At 40.8% G+C, this 26,540-nt stretch overlaps 1 protein-coding gene across 3 annotated transcripts in view; it reads left to right on the forward strand.

Moving 5' to 3' along the window:
• kat6a (K(lysine) acetyltransferase 6A) overlaps positions 1-26,297 on the forward strand; it is a 41,862-nt gene extending 15,565 nt beyond the window's left edge. For 2 of the 3 annotated variants that reach the window (XM_055198527.2, XM_073860535.1), the window contains exons 3-17: positions 4,429-4,537; positions 6,058-6,173; positions 10,300-10,381; positions 10,629-10,743; positions 10,832-11,184; positions 11,482-11,597; positions 13,882-13,997; positions 14,507-14,648; positions 17,635-17,796; positions 18,177-18,270; positions 18,365-18,596; positions 19,156-19,363; positions 19,453-20,139; positions 20,350-20,608; positions 20,822-26,297. In XM_055198527.2, coding sequence (XP_055054502.2) covers positions 4,429-4,537; positions 6,058-6,173; positions 10,300-10,381; positions 10,629-10,743; positions 10,832-11,184; positions 11,482-11,597; positions 13,882-13,997; positions 14,507-14,648; positions 17,635-17,796; positions 18,177-18,270; positions 18,365-18,596; positions 19,156-19,363; positions 19,453-20,139; positions 20,350-20,608; positions 20,822-24,060 — 6,030 coding nt within the window. In that variant the 3' untranslated portion in view covers positions 24,061-26,297. The remainder of the gene's footprint in view (positions 1-4,428; positions 4,538-6,057; positions 6,174-10,299; positions 10,382-10,628; positions 10,744-10,831; positions 11,185-11,481; positions 11,598-13,881; positions 13,998-14,506; positions 14,649-17,634; positions 17,797-18,176; positions 18,271-18,364; positions 18,597-19,155; positions 19,364-19,452; positions 20,140-20,349; positions 20,609-20,821) is intronic. The other variant, XM_055198529.2, reaches the window with a different exon arrangement.
• Positions 26,298-26,540: the final 243 nt, after the last annotated feature.

Consider the following 26,540-nt stretch of genomic DNA (forward strand, 5'->3'; position numbering starts at 1 on the left):
GATAGAAGATGAGAAACATGTAAATGATGAAAGTATATATGAAGAGTTTAGTTCCAAAACGCAATAAATCCATTTGGACTAATTTGGGTAAAAATGTGTTTTCTATACCAAGAAAGTGACAAGATGAAAACCACAATTTTCTGTTACAAACTTTCACATAGCATCTTTAGGTTATAATAACATTCAAATCCATAATTTGATTTTCAAAGACTTCCGCAAAATGCAATAAATCCATGACAATTAAATAAATGCTATAAATCTATTGAATCAGTATATAAATGTGCATTCATCTTTGCCATGTTATATTCATTTAGTTGACTAGTGGTATACACTGATTAAAAAATAAACATTAATGGCATTAATCAAAACACTTACTTTGTCCTATTAAGAACACTGTCATTGCGCTGCCATCCTTGGGATGTCGTCGCTGAACTTTTTTGACCGCAATCAGCTGTAAAATGTTTTGGTCCTCAGTGTTTCCCATACATTGATTTATTTGTGGTGTGACCCACCACAGAATCAACACTGGCCCCCACAAATAGAATTTTCATGATTACCATTTACATTTTTATTTCACTATTTAAAACAGCTTAATTCGGCTTAAAATAAAATTTGATATATAATACAGATCAAATACAGATACAGATCAAAGAGTAGAAGTGAAACATATTTCAGCACTTGATCAAACGCAAACACCACATGATGATGTCACATATATGCTAATTAGCGGGTGACGTCATCACCACCACAGTCTCTCAAAATCATGTGGGAAACACTGGGTCCTGCTAGATTTTCGTTGACTTCGAGTAAAATAATGGAAAGTTTTTCATAATATCCTCTGGGGTCAATGTGTTAGCATGACAGAAGCTTGGTGCTGTCGTGTGAGAACTATCAACAGCCGGCATTTTTTCGTTGCCCGAGTTCCGCTCACGTAAAATTATTTGGTTTTGATGGCATATGTTTCTTCCCCGCCACAGAAAACCACCACAGGTTTATCAATGCCATCAAAATTATTATTTTGTTTTTATTTGTTTGTTGATCACGAAGTACAAAGTAGATGAGGAAAACTAGGATTCTGTGTGAATTCAAAGCACCACCTTTGTTGTTACCATTGCGTGGAATGGTGCGCTGTGATTTGTCGAGCAAATTTATTGCGTTCTGCAAAGAAGAAGGACTGGCGTTTGTTGCGGTTTGGAGAAAGGGAGAAAATATGACACGGTGGATATCGGATTTTGTGTAAAATTAAGACTTTACTACTTAATACTCACCCAATACAATATTTTGCTGGTAACTATAAAAAAAGTGTTTTATCGCATTTGTAACCAAACTCTTCATATATAGCCATGCCACTTATCTCATTACAATATGCTAACTGGACAACATTCGATATTCTGCCGAATTATTTTAAATGTTTTAAAAGATATTAGAGAATTTAAGCTGTAAATATTACAACATTGTGTCTAAAATAATTACTTTTTAAAGGCTTATAATGATAATGAATGTACCAAACCAATTAGTCCTCTAAATTAAACTTGACCAACATGTAATCTAATTATTTTGTATATAAAATTACATATATTATTGTTTTTGTTATGTCTTATAGCCGAATAAAAATATCTTGTGTTCATACATTATTATTATGAATTTAGTATCAAGATAATTTTATTATTTTTACAATGCAATGTAAACTTTATATTAAACTTAACAAGAACATTCGGCTTGTAAACGGATTTGAAATGTTCATGTGCTGACTGTGGTGTCACATAGATGACAGAGTCAAGTGAGATCTCCTTAACTCTGCGTTAAGTTTTATTTTTCATCTCAAATATCAAATGGTTTGTGCTCTCTATCATTTAAAAACGGTCACAGCAAACAGCTCGCACAGGGTTTGTGTGCTTGTCAATGACGGCTGCTGCTCACAAACATAAAATAACCTATGTTACCAGCAACAAATCAATTACAACCTAACTATAGTGATTGTATTTACTAGGGATGCTCTGATCAATGCCAATCTCCACTAATAATACGTGGCCGATCACTATTCTGAATCGGACAGCCGATCTTATTACAGCTATTTCATGTACTACGGCTTTTGATCAGTAAGTCCTTATCGATCTAAAATCACTGTTTGTTTGAGTCGTTTATAAATACATTTGAAAAAGCAACACTTGTTAAACATAATTATTAAACATTATTCTTTATTATCATGAAAATACCTGAAAAGGTTTGAAGAACAGCAATATAAATATGTCCTTCAGCCATTTCGTGGAGCTGCGTGTCATCACAGCTGTGCGTGTGTATTGTTCTTCGTCTACAGCGCATTTTGAGTTTCTGCACGAGAGCGCCCCCTGGCTTTTGGATGTAGCGGCATTTCACCGTAATTCATTGAGAAGCATAGCAAGCATTATCGGCCGATCGATCGGAGCAGCCCTACTATTTTACCGCTGCTGACTTAAGATCAGCATAGGGAATGTCTATGGCCAATTTATATTTGCTGATATGTTTTACCTTTTGTGTAAATTTTTTGTCTTTTGGGGCATCTTATATCATATTAGTGGGGGTTAAGGAGGTTGTATGATTCATTGGTTCATAACTTCCTATTAAGTTGGATCAATTGTGCGTAAGGACATGTGCAACAAATGGACATAGAGTTAAGTGTATTTATTATTCAGTAATACAGTTTGTGGTGTCACAGTACCAAAGTTTCAGTAGTCAGTGCCGATAACAGTAAAATATTTGAGGTTTTCTGTACTAATTTCGGTACCAATGCCTGTCTTAAATCTTTTGTACAAGATTTGCACACATTTGTAATGATTTTGTGGAGTTCAGTGACCCCTCTTTTTGTTGTGTCTATGAAAAGTTCTTCGGTGGTTCTGGAACTTTAAAAAATTTACAGATGACTAGGGCTGGGTCAAAAAAATTGATTTTTCGATTAATAATTTATTTTCCCCGTGGTCGATTCAAAATCGGTTCTCACAGGCCATGAAACGATTTTTTTCCAAATTTTATTTCCGCAAATACTGAACGTAAGATTAACGTTAATCTAATTACTAGTCTTCTCCACTAGATGTCACCATTTTTTTTGACTTGCGCAATGTTACGAAGGAGCGAGAGGCGAGCCTGTCATTCATTTATTCAGCCTATATAATATAATATTCTATAATCTATATTCATTGAGTTGAATCGAGAATCGAGTATAAAAAGCGAGTCTCGAATCGGAATCGAAAATCAAAAATCGGACAGAGAATCGAAATCAAATCAATTTGATAGCTTGTGAATAGAAATCAAATTGATCTGGAGCATCTGAATCGATACCCAGCTCTACCGATGACTTTATTTTTTGAGAACCGACTTGGTACCAAAGAAACGGGACTTTTGACAACACACTTAGTTATTTTGGGGAAAAATGTGAATATTGCATTGCATGCTTGCTTTAGGTTTGCCCCTAAATTTTCTGCTTGCGCTTTTAAAATTTTCATTCATGGGCTACAGTGCTCTTTAAAAAAGTTAGTCTGGTGCCTTGGCTATGCTTAGAATATTGCTCTCCACAATCTGCTGCTATATCGTTTCAGATTGTCCTAGATTTGTTAACCTTTTCCACACACATCTGTCTCTTTTCCAAGATGTGTAACTGTTTGTTTGTTTGCTCTGTGTGTATGATGCATACTGCGTCGTGGGTGGGTCTCTCTTGGACAAGCTGAAAGATTAATGGGGCTCTTAAAGCAAATGTCAGATGGTGTGCCTTAGAATAAGCATCGGCACATGCCTTTGTGCCCACACCCTGACAACAAATCCACATCTGGTCCCACACATCCACTGTGATCATGTCCACAGGACCTTTTCTGTAAAGTAATATTCTGACCCTCTATGGCAATCTGTGTTTTTTGTTAGGATTCAAAGCTACCTTTGCATGTTTTGCATATTTTTAGGCCAGCAAGGTCAAGACTTGTGAAGTGAATACAGTTTAAAGATTAAAATTAATTTGCAAGTAATTTTTGGTGATTTACTGTTTTCTACATAAAAGCACGTATATATGTAGAAATCTTCAATTTTTGGACTGAGTAAGGCCAAGTCAAAGATTGAATTAAATTTGAAATCAATGATTGAAATCAAACTTGCCTGGATTTTACCTACATATTTGCATGATGGGTATTTTATTTGTAAAGGGTTTGTGAAAAGTGTGTCTGTTTGCTTCAGGCTTCAGTAAATCTCTGTCTGAGTAGAGGTATAGCAGTGTCCTGAGATTGAGGTTAATGTAGCTGGCCATAATGGGGTTCATAAAGGGCAATTAATTTGTCCAGTGTGTCCTTAGCGAAGCTCATTTGCACAGTGTTCAGACTTGTGTTGTTTCAGCTTATCAATGGATCTGCTTAGACATTAATCAAGTGTCTAATTCACTCTTTCTCTGTTTTTCTTTCTCTCTCTCAGCCTGTGGCAGAGCCCATACCTATCTGTAGCTTCTGTTTGGGGACCAAGGAACAAAACCGCGACAAGATGCCAGAAGACCTCATCTCGTGTGCAGACTGTGGCAACAGCGGTAAGGAACGGTGTCAAAGTTCACCTAACCACAACCAAGACCCATTAGCCGCTTTTGCACCTGTCAGGCCAGTGCGAGCCAGGGCTTCAAACGGGTCTCACGGGGCCAATAGCCTTCAACCGCCAGCTGCGAGGCCAAAATCAAGACGGGTTTGAACTAGGGGTGTTTCTCAATATGCCTCTTTCAGCGATCTTGCGTCCTTGTGTTCTCGCTCTACGTCATTATTAACCATCGAATTCCAGTTATCAAGAATTCAAGTACAGGGGCACACGTGAAACTGTTAGACCCGAACCGGTCTCGGATCGGACCTCGGGTTTTTGGATCTAAGTGGATCCGTGAAGACCTCTAGTTTGGACTGTCAGGCCAATAGCGTAGCAGCGCTTCTGTAAAATACCCGGATGTGTTCTTGATATCGAGGATGCATTAAGTGCAGACATGCGCACTGAAATCGCTTTACGCCCCAGGAGTCATTGCGGCAAAACAATGGCGGAGGTCAGGTGACCAACAGGAAGATCGCACACATCTCAATTCTCACAAATGCGTTCTGTGTTCTCGCGACTTTCTGTGTTTCTTCTTCCAAGGTCGCCTGGCAAGTCCGATCCCCACGAGAACTCAAGTCTGTTTTTTGAGTTCTTGGATTTGAGAAACAGCCTAGGTCTTCTCGGGTCCAAGAATATGTACCTGACCCGAATCACTCTTTACTCGAATCACTCTTTAACCAAACCCGACATGCATAAATTATAAAAAAAAAATTAATGAAAGACCCGAGACAAACCCGACCTAGTAAGCAATTTTTTTAAAGCCGACTGTAAACGGCACTGACGTTTGTGCAGTCTGCAGCCGCCCGCCCACCATTCGCAACCATTTTTGCCTGGTGCTCTATTTGTTTTCATTTGTTATCTAAAACAATACAAAGGTACCGCTAAAATGTGCATTAAAAATTGATTGACAGGTCTGGCTCAACGAAAATAATCGTACCGCCACCCACACAATGTGGCAGGCGCTCTTTGCAAATAGATGAGGTGTTGGAAAAGGACTCGATGCGCACACATACTAGATAGTTTAGGTCTTCTCGGGTCTGTTCGTCAAAAAAATATTCATTTTAAATTACCCCAGACCCAAGGCCACTAATATTATACCTGACCCATGTCCTAGGCACACGTGAAACTTTTAGACCCGAACCGGTCTCGGATCGGACCTCGGGTTTTTGGATCTAAGTGGATCCGTGAAGACCTCTAGTTTGGACTGTCAGGCCAATAGCGTAGCAGCGCTTCTGTAAACCCCACCCTTAAAACGCCTAACTAGATCACACAAGTTCACGCAATCCCACCCATTTCAGTGTGAGGAGAAAGTCACTTAAATCTGACAGGAGACAGGAATTTTATCGCATCATCGTACAACAAACACAATTGAAAGAAACGTGGCGCCTGTTTCCATGTGAAACCGGTACCGCTGGCCCAAAGTATTTCTGTGTATCTCCTCATCAAGATCTCTTATTTACTCTTACTTTGTCTTTTCAGGTCACCCGTCCTGTCTGAAGTTTTCTCCAGAGCTCGCAGCACGGGTCAAAGCTCTGTGGTGGCAGTGCATCGAGTGCAAGACCTGCAGCAACTGTCAGGACCAAGGGAAAAATGCTGTAGGTCTTTTTCTGTCACTGCAGCCTCATCATCATTTAGGATGCATCTCAAATCATAAACTTAATGTACTCATTTAACATAATGCCTTGGCATATGCTGTAATGCAAGGGTCTCCAACATGGTGCTCGCGGGCACCAGGTTGCCCGCATGGAGTCTCTGAGTTGCCCGCCAAAGCACATTCTACTAATAGCCCCAATTTTAATATTTATTTATTACATATTTTTATATTAGCTTGGCTGCTTTTGAGTATTTTAACGTTTTAAGTAAGGAATAATTGGCGACGGGCCATTGAATTATTAGAAGAAAATGCACACCCAAGGTTCAATGTTACACCGCGGGTGTGCATTATGTAAGGAATAATTGACGACGGGCCATTGAATTATAAGAAAATAATGCACATCAAGGTGGTAATGCGGCACAACGCGAAGCGGAGTGCCGTTACACCGCAGGTGTGCATTATTTTCAAATAATTCAAAGGACCGGAGTCAATTATTCCGCTTATACCACGGTTACCACAAACATTGCTCTAGTGCCTATTTTTAAGACATTTGAAAAGTTAGGTGTGCGGTTTACAGAAAAATAATCAACACCCATAGAACATTTCTCAGCCAATCAGAATGCAGCATTCAACAGATCCGTGGTATAATTTCAAATAATTCAAAAGACCGGAGTCAATTATTCCTCTTATACCACGGTTACCCACAAACATTGCTCTGGTGCCTATTTTTAAGACATTTGACAAGTTAGGTGTGCGGTTATCAGAAATTAATGCATACCCACAGAACATTTCTCAGCCAATCAGAATACAACATTCAACAGAGCCGTGGTATAAACAACGATAAAACATATCAACAAGTAAAATAAAATCAATAAGTAAAACAAAAAAGTTTTGAGTAGACTTTATAAAAAAAGTAGTCCATTGTGGTAGCCCTTGCTCACAAAAAGGTTGGAGACCCCTGCTGTAATGTGAATTGCACGCCAAACCTTCTAGCTAAAGACGTTTAAATTGGCCTAAAATTTCTGTTTGCTTCCATTGTAAACTTGAAAGGGGGACAATGCTTTAAAATCCTGAAAATCCTTTGGCTAGCTATTTTCATGATCTATGATTTAAGATGCATTAATTTGCATACTATTTTGGATAAATAGTGTGTGAATTTGAACACTGTGGTTTTTGTCACCTACCTTATGTTTCTTATGTCAGTGGTTCTCAAACTGGGGGCCGCGAGATGGTGCCAGGGGGCCCCAGTTTTATGACATTTTATAAATACATAAATTTATCATCAATTTTGTGTAATTAAACCTCAGAAAAATAAGGCTGCTAACCAACAGCACTACATTGTATAGGGATGCACAGTACACAAGAAGGGATGCATGCTTTGAGAACCACTGCCTTGTATGCCTTCAGAATGCAAAAATTTGATTCTCCAGGGTTTCCGCGGGGTTGTAAAAGGTAGTAAAAGGTAGTAAATTAAATTATGCCAAATTAAGGCCAGTAAAAAGTAGTAAAAAGTAGTAAACGTCATCTGACGAGGTAGTAAATTTTCGATTGCCTTTTGTAATGTTATGATGCCTGGAAATTAGTTCAAATCACCCGCATATCTGGGCAAATAATCAAAGATCTTTCGTCTCTGGGATGTGATCAAAGCCTGGAGTGGAGCCAAATCACGTTCCTCTCTCCGCAGTAAGCGTTCTGTAATCACTACGGACCGGATCCACTCCGGGTTTTCTGACTGTATCACACTTTTATTTGAGGTAAAAGTTTATTTCAGCTAGCATGGTCAAACTTATAATGCAGGAAGGCTCCGATGTTTTGAAGATCGATAAAGGTGTAAAAGGCTTAGCGAAATGATGAAGATTGGCAAGCCTTTCAGTTCGTGGGCTAAGAAAACCAAACAGGTAATTGCGTGTCTTTGCACAGTATGACTAACGTAAATGATTTCTCACGTTACTGATCATCCGCGGCACGCTTTTTAATGCTATGCTGATATAGCCAGTGGCTGGTACAACGGGTTTGTTTAACTCGTGGGTAAACTTCATGTGGCGCCACAACAACCAAAAGGCAGATGACATCCAAATCCCTTGAGAGCGATTGACGAGGAATCATAAGAGGAGACTGCTTCCGAAATGCTCTCGCGCGACTTTGATGTCATCCACCTGTCGGTTCTTGCAGTTGCATTTGCGTGTGGTCACAAAAACGTAACATTTGTACATATATTTAAGCACAGCAGTTTAAAAACAAGTGATTTTAAGACATTCAAACACAAACAACAGTGCGTCCGCTGTTTCTGTGTCAGAGGAGCACGCTAGCCGCACATTCGTTTCTCATTGAGCTTGTGTTGTAAGTATTTTTGCCGCTTTATTGGCCTTAAATAACACATATGCCTCAAAAATCCCGTCTTTGCAAACATCCTCATATAAACACGACCATTTAGGTCTTAAGAGAAAGTAAACAGCAGAAACATTGCGCACAAACTAGCACATCAGCGCTGCCTCTATTGTAACATAATATTTTGTTGATAAAGGTACAGTCATTCAATTTACAACTGTCACTATGGTTACAGACATCCTGTGCGAATTCTACACGAGTTTGACTCGAGTTACTCGTTCAGGGTTTATATTCATGCATAACCTTACTGTATTAGAGCTGTGACTGTAAGCTGTTGTGTGAACAGAACAGACCCTGGATTATTTGTTTATGTGTACTGAATAATATGATATGAAAAAGTTGTATTTGTTCACATTAGTAAATGCATTATATAACATAAACAAACAATGAAAAATATAGGGTATATAATCATTAATTAATTCTTGTTTATGTCATTACAGTAATTGACGGTGGTTCATGGTCCATTCACTAATGTTAACAGTTTCAACTTTTATTAAAAAATTATTAGTAAATGCTAAAATAAATACATTTACAATTAATAAATAATTAATAAAAGATTCATTAAAGGTGGTGATATTCATGTTTTCTTTTTATACAGTATAGTGAGTTATTTAGCTGTTTCGCCTTAATTTGAAATGCCCTGCAAACTACAGTTACCTATATATGCCACATGAGACTTCAATATGGAATTTATGGCAAAAAAATCTCCCCTTAAAATGCTATTGGTCTCGCCTACATAAAGTGTTAAAGGAATATGACTTGGCCTGAAAAATATTTCAGTCAAAAGAATTTTTTTCACTTTAATTCTTTTTTGTATGTTATATATGTCAAAATCTGTGTAAATAATAGAAAGGTCGCTGATTAACACTTGCAATTCAATGTCGTGATGGTTTTAAAAAATATTCTGAAGGTAGTAAAAAGTAGTAAATTTAACTCAAGGAATTCTGTATAAACCCTGTTCTCACGAAATCCAGATTTAGAAGGTGTCCAGCATCAGAATTTTTAAAAAGCCCTTGAAGCCAATTTTTTTGCACATATAAGGGTAAGGTCTGAACTTATTATAACCATTATTTTTAGAGGATTTAAAAACTATTTCCTATAGAATTATTTACATTTTTTTTAGATCATTATCAAAAATTGTCATTACCGCAACAGGATATTACATTAATTGTCTAGGTACTATGACAAACAATTTTTTATCTGGAGAGGAAAAAAAGAACTGCTTACCAAATGTTAGTTCCTTGAGGGCTTAAACAATAATTGAAAATTGTTGTGGAGGATGAGAAAATTGGTCTTGGACACATTTATCTCTTATTATTGTTTCTACGTTTACCAATGATCACCAAATACCACATTTCTTTACTGTAAGTGTTTAAAGTATAACATGCACTGAAGCCTTTTATTTTTTAGGTTTTTTAATTATAAATATTTCCATGTCAGAGAACCCAAATCCAGTTATGGACATGTTGCGGTAATGAAAATGTTTCCCTTAAATGTGGAAAAAACAACAAAATTGGTTTGTATGATGTCATTTGAAATCATGTGCAAAGTGGTACATGAAGAGATGTTTGTAACTGTATGCTGCTTATTTTGATAGCATTTACTTTGCATTTACTTTTTTTATCAAAATGTTTCACTACACCTCATAAGTCTAATTTCACAAGAATCACCCAAAAATGATTTAAGTGCTTTGAAAGTGCAAAGTGTTGACTTCTGTGTATGGTTTTTGTGTTTTACAGGAGAACATGTTATTCTGTGACTCATGTGATCGAGGTTTTCACATGGAGTGTTGTGACCCTCCACTCATGCGAATGCCTAAAGGTAAGTTGTCCAGACACTCGAATACAGTGAGCACCAAAAAGTCATTGCAAAAAATCACAAAGTAATAAAACAATAGATAAACTGTTCAAACTTATTTGCACAATATTTGGACCCTTTGAGTACTGGGCCTCACCGTATACAAGATATACAATACATTTCTTCTTGCAGTATTTTTATGTGAAGGAGCTTCTTTCTGTAATAATTAATTATTTTGATAGTGTAATGATTTCTGACTTCTGCTCTGCAGGCATGTGGATCTGTCAGATCTGTCGGCCGAGGAAAAAGGGAAGAAAGCTCTTACATGAAAAAGCAGCACAAATCAAACGGCGATACAATGCACCACTCGGGCGGCCGAAGGGCAGGTAAGTAAAACGTTTTTTCACAACCACTAAAAATGATAAATTGTCTAAACAGATTTTTGACAAATATCGCATGCTCTCCTGTCCTCAGACCGGGTCGGCCATTTAAGAAGCTTCGAGGTGGTGGGCGGGGCAGAAGGCGGCGGGGTGCCGGAGGTTTGGACCAGTGCTCGCAAGGGTCTTCCTCTCCGCACTCTTCCTCGAGCTCTTCATGCGAAGGCTACCCCGGTGACGATCGCATGCTCTTCTCCCTCCACGATGACGATTCTGCACAGGGCGGCCTGCGCTTTAACAAAAAGACAAAGGGTCTGATCGACGCCCTCAGTAAGTTCTTCACGCCATCCCCAGATGGACGAAAAGCCCGCACAGAGGTTGTGGACTATTCCCAGCAATACCGTATCCGCAAGAAAAGCAAACGCATGGGCGAGCAGGATGACAGGACAGGTGACGATGGGTCATAAACTACACCTTCAGGGGATTTTTGTCCCAATCTGAGGAGATATTATGAATCAAATATCAATTTCATTAACAGGGTGTGTATGTAGACGTTTATATGCAGTCTGCAGTAAAATCCTGTTTTTGCTGGATACAGAAATTCTCTTTTAAACCAAAAATGATTTGTGTCGCTTAAAACAATGCATAAATGTGTGAAAATAAATGTTATTGTAGAGAGCTTTAGTTGGTGATCTGCTTGTATTTTCACTTTGACTGTTTTAAGTGACTTGTCTTTTTGCATCACAGACAATCAGGAGTGTGGAGACGGATGGCGGGACGATGAAGACAAGCTTCCAGGACACGAGAACCTAACCGAGCAAGACGTGGAGCTCTTCAGACGCATACAGGAACTCGCACTACAGGTACAGAAATAGATCGACCTATCATTAGAGGTGTGGCAGGATTAAGGAAGAGAGAGTCTGTTGAATTGAAAGCAAACCAGATCCTTTTGTCAATAAACCAGATTTGGTTTTGTAGGGATATGCATGGTTTGTTTGCAATAGCACGCATTCACTTTCACTATATTAATCGGGACGATGAAGGGATTTATCCTTGGCGCAGAGTGTAATGTGAGAATTTGAGTTTCTATTATCTTGCTTCTCACAGTGACACAAACGCATATATACATACTCGCTGATTGGTCTGCATGTGTGTTCAGGCTTTCGGCACAAGCATTCGCTCTTAAACAGCCTCAGGCCATCAGCCTTAGAAAAACACTTTCTAACCCAGAAAGAGTCACCTGTACTTATGCATCAAAGCTGAATAAAAGCTAGTTTGCAGGCTTATTTCATAGCTAAGGGTAGAGAGATTCCCTGAGTCTGCTGTGGGATTATAGTTGGATTTTTTGCATGTGTTGTTAAAGGAATAGTCTACTCATTTTCAATATTAAAATATGTTATTACCTTAACTAAGAATTGTTGATACATCCCTCTATCATCTGTGTGCGTGCACGTAAGCGCTGGAGCGCGCTGCGACGCTTCGATAGCATTTAGCTTAGCCCCATTCATTCAATTGTACCATTTAGAGATAAAGTTAGAAGTGACCAAACACATCAACGTTTTTCCTATTTAAGACGAGTAGTTATACGAGGAAGTTTGGTGGTACAAAATAAAACGTAGCGCTTTTCTAAGCGGATTTAAAAGAGGAACTATATTTTATGCCGTAATAGCAGTTTTGGGAGTACTTGGACTCGGCGCAGTAACACCCTCCCTCTCCCATTATGAGAGGGAGAAGGGGAGCAGACTTTTCAGGCGAGTCGAAGTACTCCCAAAAGTGCTATTACGCCATACAATATAGTTCCTCTTTTAAATCCGCTTAGAAAAGCGCTAAATGTGCAAAAATGTGCCGTTTTTGGGTGTGCCCTTTAAAATGCAAATGAGCTGATCTCTGCACTGATGGCGCTTTTCCATTGCATCGTACCCCACAGTTTGGTTTAGTTTGGGTCGAGTCAGCTTGCTTTTGGGAGCTTTTCCATTGGGCGCAGTACCCAATACTTTTTTTCGTACCACCTCGGTTGGTTTTCCAAGCAACCTGAGCTGATACCAAACGTGACGCGAAAACACTGTAGATCACTGATTGGTCTGAGAGAATCGTCAATACTAGTGTCATCTCTATAATGTAAAATATTAGCTTTACCTCAGTACTAGCTTGCGCTGTCTCGCGCAAACATGTTGTCATCTGTGCTCTGCTAAAAATTCCCAAACTCCCTTTTAGCGATGAAAAACATCCACAGGTTGAGAATCAGGGACACAATAACAGTTTTTTTCCAGACTTGCAGTTTGTGGCGGAACATTCGCGACGAGCACGTCAGCATTGTATGCTTAAATGCAACTTCAATGAGGCTCAGCGGAGCGCTGTCGACTGACGCCACACGGGTTTGAACAGAAACTGTCATGTGAGACAGAGGTAGTTATATTATAAACGGTGGTGGCCAATTTTACTTTTGTGGCGGAATGAGAAATAAATAATGTATGGGAATGTACAATGACGCTCTCACTTGTATGATGTCACAGCAGTAGGTAGCGCAAATATAACGACACGCCTATAATCCCTCCCACTGCAAGGTGATACTAAACTCGATGAAAAAGCTAACCACGCCAAAGTGAGGTGAGCTGACCCAACCCAAACTAAACTAAACCGTGGGGTACTATGCAATGGAAACGCGTCATAAATGCCAGTGCCGTGGTTGAATAGTGCAGATCAAGGGGCAGTACTATCCCCTTCTTACATCACAAGGGGAGCCAAATTACCTATTTTTTCACATGCTTGCAGAGAATGGTTTACCAAAACTTTTACTGGGTTGATTTTTTCACATTTTCTAGATTGATAGAAGCACCGGGGACCCAATTATAGCGCTTAAACATGGAATAAGTCAGATTTTCATGAGATATCCCCTTTAATGTCTATTTTGCATATAAAATACACACAACAAATGATGTTTGAGAGTGTTATCATTTGTGTGTGTGTGTTTGTGTAAAGCTGTGTTCATGAATATTAAAACAAAAGAGCCATTAGGCTTAGATTAGGCTTAAATTATGTGTCGGAAGACTAAAGGACCCATTGCCTATTAAAACTCGAAATTGTAATGTTGACTGTCTTTGCATTTCTCTCATTTGTAGTTTCTGTTTTGAACTTGAACTCTTACAGAAAGTTGGCGTGACTGGACCACCTGACCCTCAGATGCGCTGTCCATCAGTCATAGAGTTTGGGAAGTATGAAATACAGACGTGGTACTCTTCTCCATATCCACAGGAGTACAGCAGGTAACCAACAACATTGCTACCAAAAATTACACACAATTTTTATATATTTCTTGCCAATTTAAAAAAAAATTCTCACTGTCACCCCCAAATCTGATAGCAGGGTTCCCACGGGTCAGGAAATTTCTGGAATATCATGGAATTTAAATTGAATTTTTTTCCAGACATTGAAAGTCACAGATTTTTTCAGTCAAAGAATATCAGGGATTTTTGTTTGTTGCTTTAAATTTTAGTTTTCATTTATCAAAATGTAATCCACCATTTCCAGATCCAAGCCTCTGCTGACAACAATTTAAAAAGCTGTTTATTGGCACTGTTTATCTATTTCATGCATTTAAGCTACATTTTTATAAACTCAAGGTGTACACTACATTATCCAGTCTCTCGGCATCCTGGACATAGGTCATGGAAATTCAGCATTTGACTTTGAGTGGGAACCCTGGATATGTCGTCAGTGTGGGCTTTGGGATTTATAGACCTTAAATGCTAATAAATATATTTTGGTGTGACAGGCTCCCTAAGCTCTACCTTTGTGAGTTCTGTCTGCGCTACATGAAGAGCCGTGGCATTCTCTACCAGCACATGCGAAAGTGCAAGTGGTTCCACCCGCCTGCCAACGAGATCTACAGGAAGGACGACGTGTCCGTGTTTGAGGTCGATGGAAAGAAATCTTCACCCAGACGGAAACCACATACTCAACACACACGCGCTCCCATGCACTCTTTTTGGTTCTTCTCACGTGACGGTTATCTCTGTTATGCGCTTGTCTAGAGTATTGCAATGCACCGCAGTCATGTTCATGTATGCACTGAGCCAGCAAAGGAAATTTCATTCACACTTAAATCAGCATACTCCCACACCGGCACTGCCAATAAGATCCACCCACATCCTGCACTCGCGAGGTGTCGTAATGACTTTGCACAGCAGGGTAATAAATGAGTAACAGTAACCTCTTATTGTTTAAGAATCACTACGGTTAATTACTACAACCTTAGTGTTGTTATAAAGGAACATTTACGTGTAAATATAACTTGATCTATGTCTGTGTGGTCCAGGTGACACCAGAATCTACCAGGCTTATTATGCATGTTGAACAATGGTTAACACCACTTTGGATTTGTAGGGCATGTTACTGCTTGCTTTCCTGCTTGGCAGGTTGGTTTTAATGCCGCTCCTGGTCTGGTTGTTACTCAGCAGGATACCTGTGGCAGCCGCACTGCTAAAAGCTAACATGGCTGGCAGTCTGCCGACAGGAAAACCAGGAGTGTCATTTATCACAGCCTTTGTTCCCGCAGAGTTTCATGCTAGTATCCGCTGGGTTGATTTGATGTTTAGAAAACTTGATGTATTATACGGATTTGCATTTTTGTAGGAAACACACGGACTGATAAATGCATACCTTAAATGCATTGTTAGTAGGGATGCTCCGATCGATCAGCTGCTGATAACGGCATTAAATGACTCGATCGGTACTCGCAAAATTTGCTGTTCTCATAAACCAAATTTTTTGTTTACTTGTCATCGTAGGGCTCCTGAATGTGGCTGCAATTAGAGACCATTTTTACGCAATGCAAGCATTTTTATAACCCGTTGCTCGTGCGACGTGCAGATTTGGATTTCTCTCTTTGCCTTTACAGAGATGTGTATTTTGTACGAGGCCACGCTCCGGTCCTAACAGCGTGACGCATTTTCACATACCCATCAAACAGCGTATAAAACACATACCTATCGTGGACAATTGCATCCTCGTACCGAAAGTTTATTACTTGCATGCGTTTTTAAAATTTTGACAGTTTAAACTTTCATTTTCCTCATCAGTGCACATGAACAAAGCGATCTCTCTCACGTCTTAAAGCTACAGTAACCTTATTCATCTCTGAATAAAATCACTCTCTGCTCTTCATTGAAGAACTGTATACGAATGCGCGTATATTGATACAGTAAAGACTGTGAAATGTTTTATTTTCATTTTTTTATTTAAAGGGATACTTCACCGATTTAGCATTCAGCTTTGTATCTGTAGAAACCCGGCAGTATTACTGAATGACCATGTTTCCCTCCATCATTTCCCCCTGAGAGGAGAGATATCTGCATTTTGGTTCTGCAAAAAAGTCCTCCGATGATGCAAAAATCGTCATATTACATCATCGGAGGACTTTTTTGCAGAACCAAAATGCAGATATCTCTCCTCTCAGGGGGAAATGAGGGAGGGAAACATGGTCATTCAGTAATACTGCCGGGTTTCTACAGATACAAAGCTGAATGCTAAATCGGTGAAGTATCCCTTTAAATAGACATAAGTCTTTTTAAAGGCATATCAAAATTTTCTTTGCAGAACAGATGTTCTCTTTGTTGTACTAATTTATTTATTAAAACAATTATATACCTAATAACTGCAAGTAATATAACAAAGGCAACATTTGTGGTATTACTTTATTTAGAAAAATGTTAACCGTTTCCGTGGGTGCCGTGTTTGAGGCGTCAAAATCGTGTCTACCACGTCTAGTTTGCCGCTTGGACATTTTGAATACATTCGCGCGTCTAGAGCGAAGTAGACGCATGGAAAAAGCAAGCATTTGACGCGTGTCAGAGATGAAATCCGCTTCTTGTGGGAGGGGCAAGCGCTATGCTGCCTGTTTGCAAGATGGCTGATGATGATTGTGCATTCATCGAGAGAGTTATCGGTTTGTATTTGGTCACCTTACTATAAGGGGAAAATAGTTTAAAAATGGGGGAAATGCCGCGGGTAATAAACGTCACGTGATTCAAAAGTGACATGTGTATTTACAGCTTACCAGGTTGCCCAATGTCCTCACTGACACTCTTCAAAGCATTTTATTCCTGTCTCTGTAGAAATAAGAACTTGTGTCATATAGTTCCGGGTGACTGCTAACAGACAATATTAAGCGTTCCTCCATGTTGAATGAGTGACTCCGGGCGGCAAAATGTTAGCTCCTAAACTTTTCAACTCGGGCGTCAGCCGCAAATTTGCGTGAAACAAAATGCACAAAAAGCACCATTTGCGCATACCGCGGAAGACGCTCAATTCGTGCCATTTGCGCAAACTAGACGCTAAACACCTCATTCGCGCCGCGAGACCTCCAGACGTGCGTTAACGCGCCTTAACATTGACTTTACATTGAAATCACTCGAGCTTGACGCGTCTACCGCGGCTGGTGTGAATGCAGCATTACAGTCATTAAAGAGCTTGTATATTAGCTTGAAGAATTGGTGTCGGGCATTGGTATCGGCCTATCGCAAAGACAACAAGTCAAAAATCCTAATCGGAGCATCCATAATTGTTAGCGAAGTGTTTGACAGGTTTTGCTACGTATGTTTTCTTAACTAGGTTTATTTTGACAAGTTCTGTCCATGCTAAAGTGATTTTTTTTGTGTTATGTGATCAAATCATAGCTAGTCAAATCATGACTGTAAAGAGCCAAATAGTAACCCACTGTAGTTGAAAATTCCAATGTGAACACAACAGAAATAGAAACCCGTTTGGAAAAACAGGTTTCCCACTTGTAAGAGTTATTCGTTTTTAATGCTACCTCTGGTTTGGACAAATAATAGTTTGTTATAAATAGGAAGTGGTGTTATTCAAGTCACAGTGTGAAAACATTTATTTCCTTCCTTCCAGGTCGATGGAAATGTCAGCACAATATACTGTCAGAATCTGTGCCTGCTGGCCAAGCTTTTCTTGGACCATAAAACATTGTACTACGATGTGGAGCCCTTTCTTTTCTATGTGCTCACACAGAATGACAGTAAGGGCTGCCATCTTGTGGGATACTTTTCAAAGGTGAGCAAAATGTGTTTTTGTATTAAATTACTTTTACATCCACTGAACTCCGATGCTTCGGGGAGCTTTGATAGTTTAACCAATTGCTGAGTCAGTCATATCATTTTTCGCCATCTTGAGCGAAATGTAACCTTTGTCTTTTTAAAGTATGCAAAGGTCCAAATTCTGTAAGATTAATCATAGGGTGCGCCGTAAACGGTTGTTATTGATATTAAGGATGCACTTCATGTTATCTCTCGAAAAATACTTGAGATCTAAAGAAGCAGTGATTTGTAGTTCTTAAGTTTTAACCAAACCAACATAGCATAAGAATTTCACATTTTGAAAGCCAAATTGAACAATTTTTTATTTGATAATTTTTTTGTGCTTCTTTTTTGTAGGAGAAACATTGTCAACAGAAATATAACGTTTCCTGCATCATGATTCTTCCACAATACCAGCGCAGGGGCTATGGGCGATTCCTTATTGACTTCAGTAAGCGCTTTGCATTATTGCTCTTTTTTTTAAATCTTTGTATTATGTCTTTTAGATTAGTGTTAATGGAATAAACTGTTATGGTTCTCTGCAGGTTATCTGCTGTCAAAGAGGGAAGGCCAGCCAGGCTCACCGGAGAAACCGTTGTCGGACCTTGGCCGACTGTCCTACATGGCATACTGGCGTAGTGTCGTGCTGGAGTGCATGCATGACATTAGAGACCGACAGCTTACCATCCGTAAACTCAGCAAAATCACCGGCATTTGTCCTCAAGATATCACAGCCACCCTACTTCATCTAAACATGCTGCAACAGAAAGGGGACCGGTGAGGAAAAAACACAATACACACATTTAATGTAAAATAAAAAATGTAAAAATACCCTCATCTTAAAATAAATGTTGTTCATGAGAATGCATACGGTTTGTTAAGCAATCAGCTTCATGCAATCATGCTTTATATGCCTTTGCAAATGGGTTATGTATATGTATTGGCCAGCCATGCCGCGAGTAATGTCACACATGTGTTTTCACGTTTGACCCTAAAACGCTGTTTACATTAAAAAATGAGTTTTTTTTACAGATTTGCATGCAAAGAAAGTGTTTCATTCAAGAAAATGTTTCATTCTCATGTTGTGCTATATCAGTTAATGCTTACAGTGTTTCTTGTCAAACTATCCAGAAAGTAGGCTGAATTAAATTTTTTAATGGAGGGTATCTTCAACATAAAATATACCTGCTGCAACCTAATAACTAAGAATCTTTCAGCTGTATCAGGGTAGCATGTCAGTATTATCCCATTTATTTGTAATAATAAAAGGGTTGGTTTAAATGAAAGCAATTTGGTGTTATGAGATCTCAAATTTCTTTTTTTTCTTTTGATACAGGCTGGTTGTTCTGCGCAGGGAGAAGCTGGTGTCCACTCATATGGCCCGACTGAAAGCCAAACCTCGGCAACTTGAAGTCGATCCTGATTGCTTGCGATGGACGCCAGTTATTGTCACCAACACAGTGGTGTCTGAGGGAGAAGGAGATGAGGAGGAAGAGGAGGAGGAGGAGGAAGAAGAAGAAGAAGAGGAGGGGGAAATCAAAGAGGTATTTTCAACTCGAGGTTTAGTGCATGAAATATAAATGTTCATAACATAGTATAAGTCGTGTAACTTCTGCAACTTGCCTCAATTTAGATCAAACCAAGCCACAAAAGTTCCCCACACCCTTGGCATGTGCAAGAAATGGAAAAGGAGGAGGAGGAGAAAAAAAGCTTTCCTTCGTTCCCTAAAAGCCAAAGCTCTCCCCAATCATCCTCTGTTTGCAACAGTGTAGTTAGTCCTGAACATCCTTCGGTTTTTATGCCGGCTAACGGAGAGCGCAGGAGACCTGGACGTCCTCCCAAAAACTGGCTATGGGGCAAGGTAAAGGATAGACCACGTCCAGGGCCAGGTCGACCCCGCAAAGTAAGGCCACCAGAAGATGATGATGACGACGACGACGATGATGATGATGAAAGAATTGCCATTAATAAAGTGACGACAACGTCATCGCACTTGACTTTAGAAAACGAGCCTGACTCCACATCAACACTTCCCATGGAAACTTTAAGGCACCCTGTTGCACCACCTCCTCGCAGCAGAGGTCGACCTCCACGTAAAAAGCGTGGCCCAAAACGCAGAATCAATGAGGATCCTGGAGATGATCTGCCATCGTTGCCGCACTCCGCAAGACTGAGTGATCCAGCACCAGTCCGACAACAGTTTTTCAGTGAGAGCAGTGAAGATGAAGATGAAGATGAAGAAGATGATGATGATGAAGATGAGTTAAGGACTCGTTCCCCACCTGTCCTCACCAAGCCTACACTAGGGCTTAAATGCAAGGTATGTGCTGTGTAGTAATAAGTACCTGTTTTATTTATATACAATTCTTTCATTTCTATAAAAAATGCTTCAAAAGTGTATATAATTAATTAAATCTATGAAGTGTGGTTTACGATGATACTACATCGTGTATATAAGAGCTAGTGAGGAGTAAAGGGTTTTGTTAATTACTCTTAATTCCTGAATTGTTTTGTTATTCTGCTCCTGTAGTCTCAGAAGTCTTTACGGAAACGACGTGCACGTCAGCACGGCCATCACCACAGCAGTGTAGTGACAGAGACCATTTCAGAGACCACTGAAGTTCTGGATGAGTCATTTGTGGATTCAGATTCTGAAAGGCCCATGCCCAGACTAGTGGAAGAAACTCCATTTGGCAACCCTCTCCGTCGTTACACAGCAGCCCGCAAACACATGGGCCCTACCCCTAAGAGCATCAGCGGAGGCAATCTTACTGAATCTGAGGATGATGGTTAGTAAGACTAAAGACTCATTCTGGCATTAGATTCTTTTCAGCTTTCTAAAAATAGTGGCTACAATTTTACATTTTTGTTATTTCCAAATAGCTTTTTAATTTTTCCATTGCAGTTTGTACTTAATATTTGAGTATTTTGTGTGATGATGTTGATTTTCCATGCAATTAAAAAAAAAATCTTATAGAAGGGTTGACTCTTTTTTTGTCTAGATCCCACTCCTGTGTTGAAGCCAATTGCTGGATTAAGAAGACCTGAACCTTCAGAGACCACGCAAAGAACAGGGACAACAGCTGACATGCCTGAGGTCCCAATAAAGAAGAAGAAAGGTTGGCCTAAGGGCAAGAGTCGCAAACCACTCCATTGGAAGAAGCAACCAGGAAGGAAACCTGGTAGTGGAGCCAGTCCGGCAGCTGACTCCAGTCTGGCAGTTCCATCCTCGGAGAACCCACCACCCCCAAAGATCAAAATGAAGCCTGGCAGAAAGCCTCGCAGCTATTACCTGCAGCGTGCCCAAGAGGAGGCAGCAAAACAGGAATTTGAGCAAAGCAGATTATCTGAGCAGCAATTACAAAATCCAACACTAGAGGACAGGCCCTGCAAAAAGATATCAAGGGCCCTTACGTCTGACTTTAACCCTGAGAAGCAGAAAGACTCAGAAGAGGACGATGATTTCCTTCAGAGATTTAGAGAAACATTAAAACCCAAAAGGCGAGGCCGACCTCCAAAAAATGCCAACCTCCCTCCTCCGGTACCCAAACCTCCCCCTTTGTCTGAGCCAGAAGAGGAAGATGAGGAGGAAGACCAACCATGGGCAGTGGAGAAGACTAGCCGCCCACCTTCTATCACCATGTCCCAGTCTTCCAGCACAAGGGTCCCTCAGGCAAGAGCTAGCACAGACATGGCAGATGCAGAGGAGGATGAAGAGCAGGAAGATGATGATTGTGATGATAAGGCTAGTCGGAGAACGGCAACAACAACAGGCTCAGGAAGCAGGCGCAGTGATGATCACGATGCCGATGATGAAGGGGATGGTCGTCTTGAAGAGAAAAGTGACAGTGGCAATTGCAGTAAGAGGAGAAAGGGTCAAGAGTCTGATGATGAGGAGGAGGAGCAAGAGGATGAGGAAGAGGAGGAACCATCATCGCCTGTACACTCTCCCCCTGTTAAAGAAGAACCACAGAGCAGTGAAAGTTTTTTAGGAATGCAGGGGAATGTGGCACGGGATTTTGTCAACAAACAGGAAGAGGGGGAGGACGAGGAAGAGGATGCAGAGGAGGTGCAGGAGATGAAGACTAGCTCTGTAGATACTCAGGATGAACGGCGACGACGTGAACAGGAGGAATCTGCAGCAGCTGCGGCAGCCGTAGAGACTGTAACCGCCATCACTGTCCCTTCAGAGCCAATGGACATGCAACCTCTAAATGTTGAGGATAAGGCCGTGCTCTTGATGGGAACTGAACACTCGCATCAACATCCTGATTTCAAAGATGACCTTAGTCACCACCAACACACACATCACCACAGTAGTGAGTTGGATCTGGAAACCGTTCAGGCTGTTCAGTCACTTACACAGGGTGAGGCCCAAGAGGAGGAGGCTGAGTCCCATGGAGCTTACCAGGACTGTGAGGAGACACTAGCTGCATGTCGTACTCTTCAAAGCTATAGTCATGGGGAAGGAGAGGAGGAAACCCTAGCCCTGGTAGAAGAGTGTGGAGCCTCCCAGCATAGTCCCATGCCCAACCCACCAATACCCACATTACCAAATCAGTCTGTGCGCTCAGTCAACAGCCCTGGAATGGCTCCTGGTCCTATGGAGACTGGCCCCGGAGTGCCCACGGGAACTGCAGGAAGCACAGGTGGAGGGTATACTCAGATAACCCCAGAGCATCCCAGCTCACTGTCAGCTCCCTCACTGCAAAACATGGAGACCTCCCCCATGATGGACGTGCCATCGGTTTCTGATCATTCACAGCAGGTGGTGGACAGTGGCTTTAGTGATTTGGGCAGCATTGAAAGCACTACAGAAAACTATGACAATCCAAGCAGCTATGATTCAACCATGGGTGGTGGAGGTAACGGAGGAGGAAATGGAAGTAGCATGTCTGCAGCAGTAGCAGTGGCTGCTTCCTCTGCTTCATCGTCTTCATCCTCTACTTCAGCCACGCCGTCGTCATCAGCTTCACAAGGCAACAGTTGCTCATTTGTCTCAACTCCTGGAATGACATCGTCAAACACAGTTGTTGGCTCTCAGATCGGCATGGGAAGCTGTAGCCTTATCCAGCAAGCAGGTTCTGGGCCTACCAATGGACCTGGTTCTAACAGTGGCAATGGCGTCCCACAACCTCCACCCCCACCCCCTCCCTCTTCTGCCAATACCCCAAGTTGTGGTATTAAGTCTCCACAAGGGTGCCCTATTGAAAGGCCACCAAGCGCAAGCCAGCAACAGCAGAAGAAGGTCTCTCAGCCACCTCAACAACAGCAAAACCCCCAACCACAGCCTCCACCCTCTGCTCCTCCACCCCCTCCACCCCAACAACAAGCCCTCTCCCAGTGTAGCATGGGAAATGGCTTTGCTTCCACACCCATGATCATGGAGATCCCTGAAAGTGCAGGTAGTGGTGGTGGAGGGCGGAGTTTGTATGACCGTATGGGACAGGACTTTGGTGCAGGTGGCTACGGCCAGCCCTCTGCTACTTTCAGTTTGGCCAAACTCCAGCAATTAACTAACACCATTATGGACCCTCACGCCATGTCTTACTCGCATTCTGCGGCAGTCACCTCATATGCTACAAGTGTTTCTCTCTCCAACCCAGGCTTGGCACAACTTACATCCTCCCCACACCCACCTTTGCCACAGGCACAGCCCACTATGACCCCACCTCCCAATTTGAGTTCTGGCTCTATGAACCTTGGCTCTCCCTTGATTCAGTGCAACATGACAGGTCCTAACATCGGACTACCTCCCCCACCCCATACACAGCGGTTGCAAGGCCAAATGGCCACAGTGAAAGGCCAAATTGCAATTCGGTCCAAAGCCTCTCAAATTCAAGTGGGCTCCCCTCACCAGCAGCAATTGTACAGTCGAAGCTCTGGTGCCGTGACCATGCAAGGTTCCCCACGCACTCTAGCAGTGCAGCGTGGCATGATGACCAACCTTATGCCCACGCCTGCTGCTTACAACTCTATGAACATGAATTCACTCAATGCTGCCATGTCAGCTGGTTATCGCATGCCACAGACCATGATGAACAGTGGGTACCACAGTAACTCACCCTATATGAACCAGCCGGCCCAGTACCCCATGCAGATGCAAATGGGCATGATGGGAGGGCAGGCCTACCCGCAGCAGCCTATGCAGCCCAATCACCATGGTAACATGATGTACACGGGCCCCTCGCACCACAGCTACGCTGGCGTCCCCAAACAGTCGCCTTACATGAGCAGATGAGCACTAGAAAACAAGCAGAGAGAGAGAGTGAGCGAAAGCTGAGAGATGTTTCCACTGAACTCTACATCTCTGTACTTTATTCATTTGTATCCACCCTCCAGTCAAGGCGAAAGGCTAAGAGACAGGCGAGCTTGGTGGAGGAAGAGGACATAGAGACTGCGACAATTTCTTTTTACTTTCTAAACATGTTGTCGTCAAGCTCTCTGTTCCTTTATGTTCATTTCCCAAATGCCTAAGCTAACTGAGCTGAGGAGATAATGAGAGATGATCTGGGCTGATCACGGGAGATGATCTAATGGACCTTTTGTGGCTAGTATCATGCTCCCAGAGATTGCCCCGTCTACAGTGGATGTACCAACAGGGGTTGGTCCTCCAAAGCGTCCACCACTCCATCCGTGATGAAGCATCAAAGCAGCTACAGGGGAAGTGGACCTTATCTTTCAAACTGAGAAACAAATACATTTAAATTGTTAATGAATATACATTGAATCATGCACACAATCGTTCAATTGACATAGGAAGCCTTACCTAAAAAGAAACAAAATAATTGTAGATGGACTATTTTTGTTTTCTTTTTTTATTATATTATTATTATTATTTACTTTATTTTTTAACGTTCTTTTGTTATTTGGATGACGTTTGAAATGTGTGTTTCAGTCTGACCTTCTCATGCTTTGTGTGTGTGGCTGTTCTGGACAAAGTCGCTCGCTTACACACTCACTCGAATACATTCACTCACACTCGGAGCTCTGTAGCCACATGAGAGCTTATGCGGAGGCACTTGAAATAGGATCCTTGTTGAGACACACAAGGTGTCCAAGGTATCAGTAAATCCGTGTCTTCCTAGTATGGAACAGGGGGTGTATATCCAAACGTCACAGTGGACAGAACCCAAAATTAAGTTACAAGACGGTTTTGTTTGAAGTCTAATAATGAGACCAAGCTTAATTTTTAAGATTATGGGCTGGACCAAGCAGAATTTCTTGGTAACTGATGTAAATATTCTGGTACTACCTGGTTCACAGCACAGACCTGTAATATCCCACACACGGTTTCACGAACACTCCACGGATATCACTAGAGGGCGCAGCAGTCTAATAGAGGGAATAAATAGTGCACTAACAGCAACTATGACTGTTAGCATTGTAACTGTGCCCATCCAGTGGGCAGCGGGTTAATGATGCCTCCTAAACTAGGCCTTACTGTGGCAGCCAGTAAGCAGCGCTCGTACTCCAGCTGATCTTACAGTTGTGATGTTAGCAACACACACACACACGCACGCGAGAGAGAGTTATACAAACAAGAACATCCATGTCTGCAATGCACGCATGGACAAACGAACACTCATATTCCGGATAAGGTTAAAGTGCATGATGTCCTGAGATGGTTACTGTTTTAGGACAACGAGCAGAGAATTTCTTAATGTTCCAGTATTCATAGTCAATATGAGGAATCTTTCTCAAAGACCTGGCGTTTCATATATTATTTGTGCGCTTTTGTTTTTCTGAATTTTATCAGACTGGGCAGCTTTCTTTTATGACACAAGCTGACTCTTTTTGAATTTAGAAGACTTATTGTAGAGAAAATGTTTTTTCTAAAATATAAAAAATGGAAAAATTCTGACATGGATATTGGTACTGTCATTTTTTTCACTTCTGTTTCAGGATAAAAAAATCAATGCATATTTTTTAGCTCAACTCTTGGGGTAATATTATTAAGAAATTCAAAACTAAAAAAAATACAACTCACTTTTAGTGACTTTAAGATGCCTTTAACCTTTCCATTCCATCTCATCTCTAGAGTTTTCTATCTTTGTGTAGTATATTAATGCTATTTTAAAACGAAAGGAAAAAACAGATATCTAAAGGTCACTTAGCGTTATTTTCTTTTGTTTTTCTTGGTTATTGTGTGTGTATAGGACAACTTCCTTACATCTACGAGGCATGTAAAAATGAGCTCAGTATATTTCTGTCTGTTTATATTGCTTACCTTTTCGTATCCTTTGTAATTGTACATGGTGAGTTGTAAGCTAAAAGAGAGCCCGGTAGCTGGAGAAAGAGAGGTAGCCAAGCTGGGACGCTCGGTGATGGTCGCAAGCGTCCACCTTCCACTCCTCTCTGTTTTGTCCCTGTATGTATTTCCATTTATTCGTTTCTTTCTTTTTTCTTAGCAAGTACTTTCAAAGAACTCTGTACATTTTAACATGATACAAAAATAAATTATGTTGAGCCATTTCACTTGTTATTGTGTTTTTGAAACATTTATGAAGGGATTTTTAGTAAAATTTTCCAAGATCAGTGCTAAATAATGATGTATGTATATTTTATATAGTACTACATAATGTGAGTATTGAATACACTCCAAAAATAATTTTTATTACATTTTTACATTTTTTCTTCATATTTGATTCAATCAGCGAATATAAAAGCCTTTATTTACCGGTAGGTTAGGTTAGATTTTGTTTAGGTTGTTAGCAATAT

Source organism: Misgurnus anguillicaudatus, chromosome 22 (genome assembly GCF_027580225.2).
Source record: "Misgurnus anguillicaudatus chromosome 22, ASM2758022v2, whole genome shotgun sequence".
NCBI classification, from domain to species: Eukaryota; Metazoa; Chordata; class Actinopteri; order Cypriniformes; family Cobitidae; genus Misgurnus; species Misgurnus anguillicaudatus.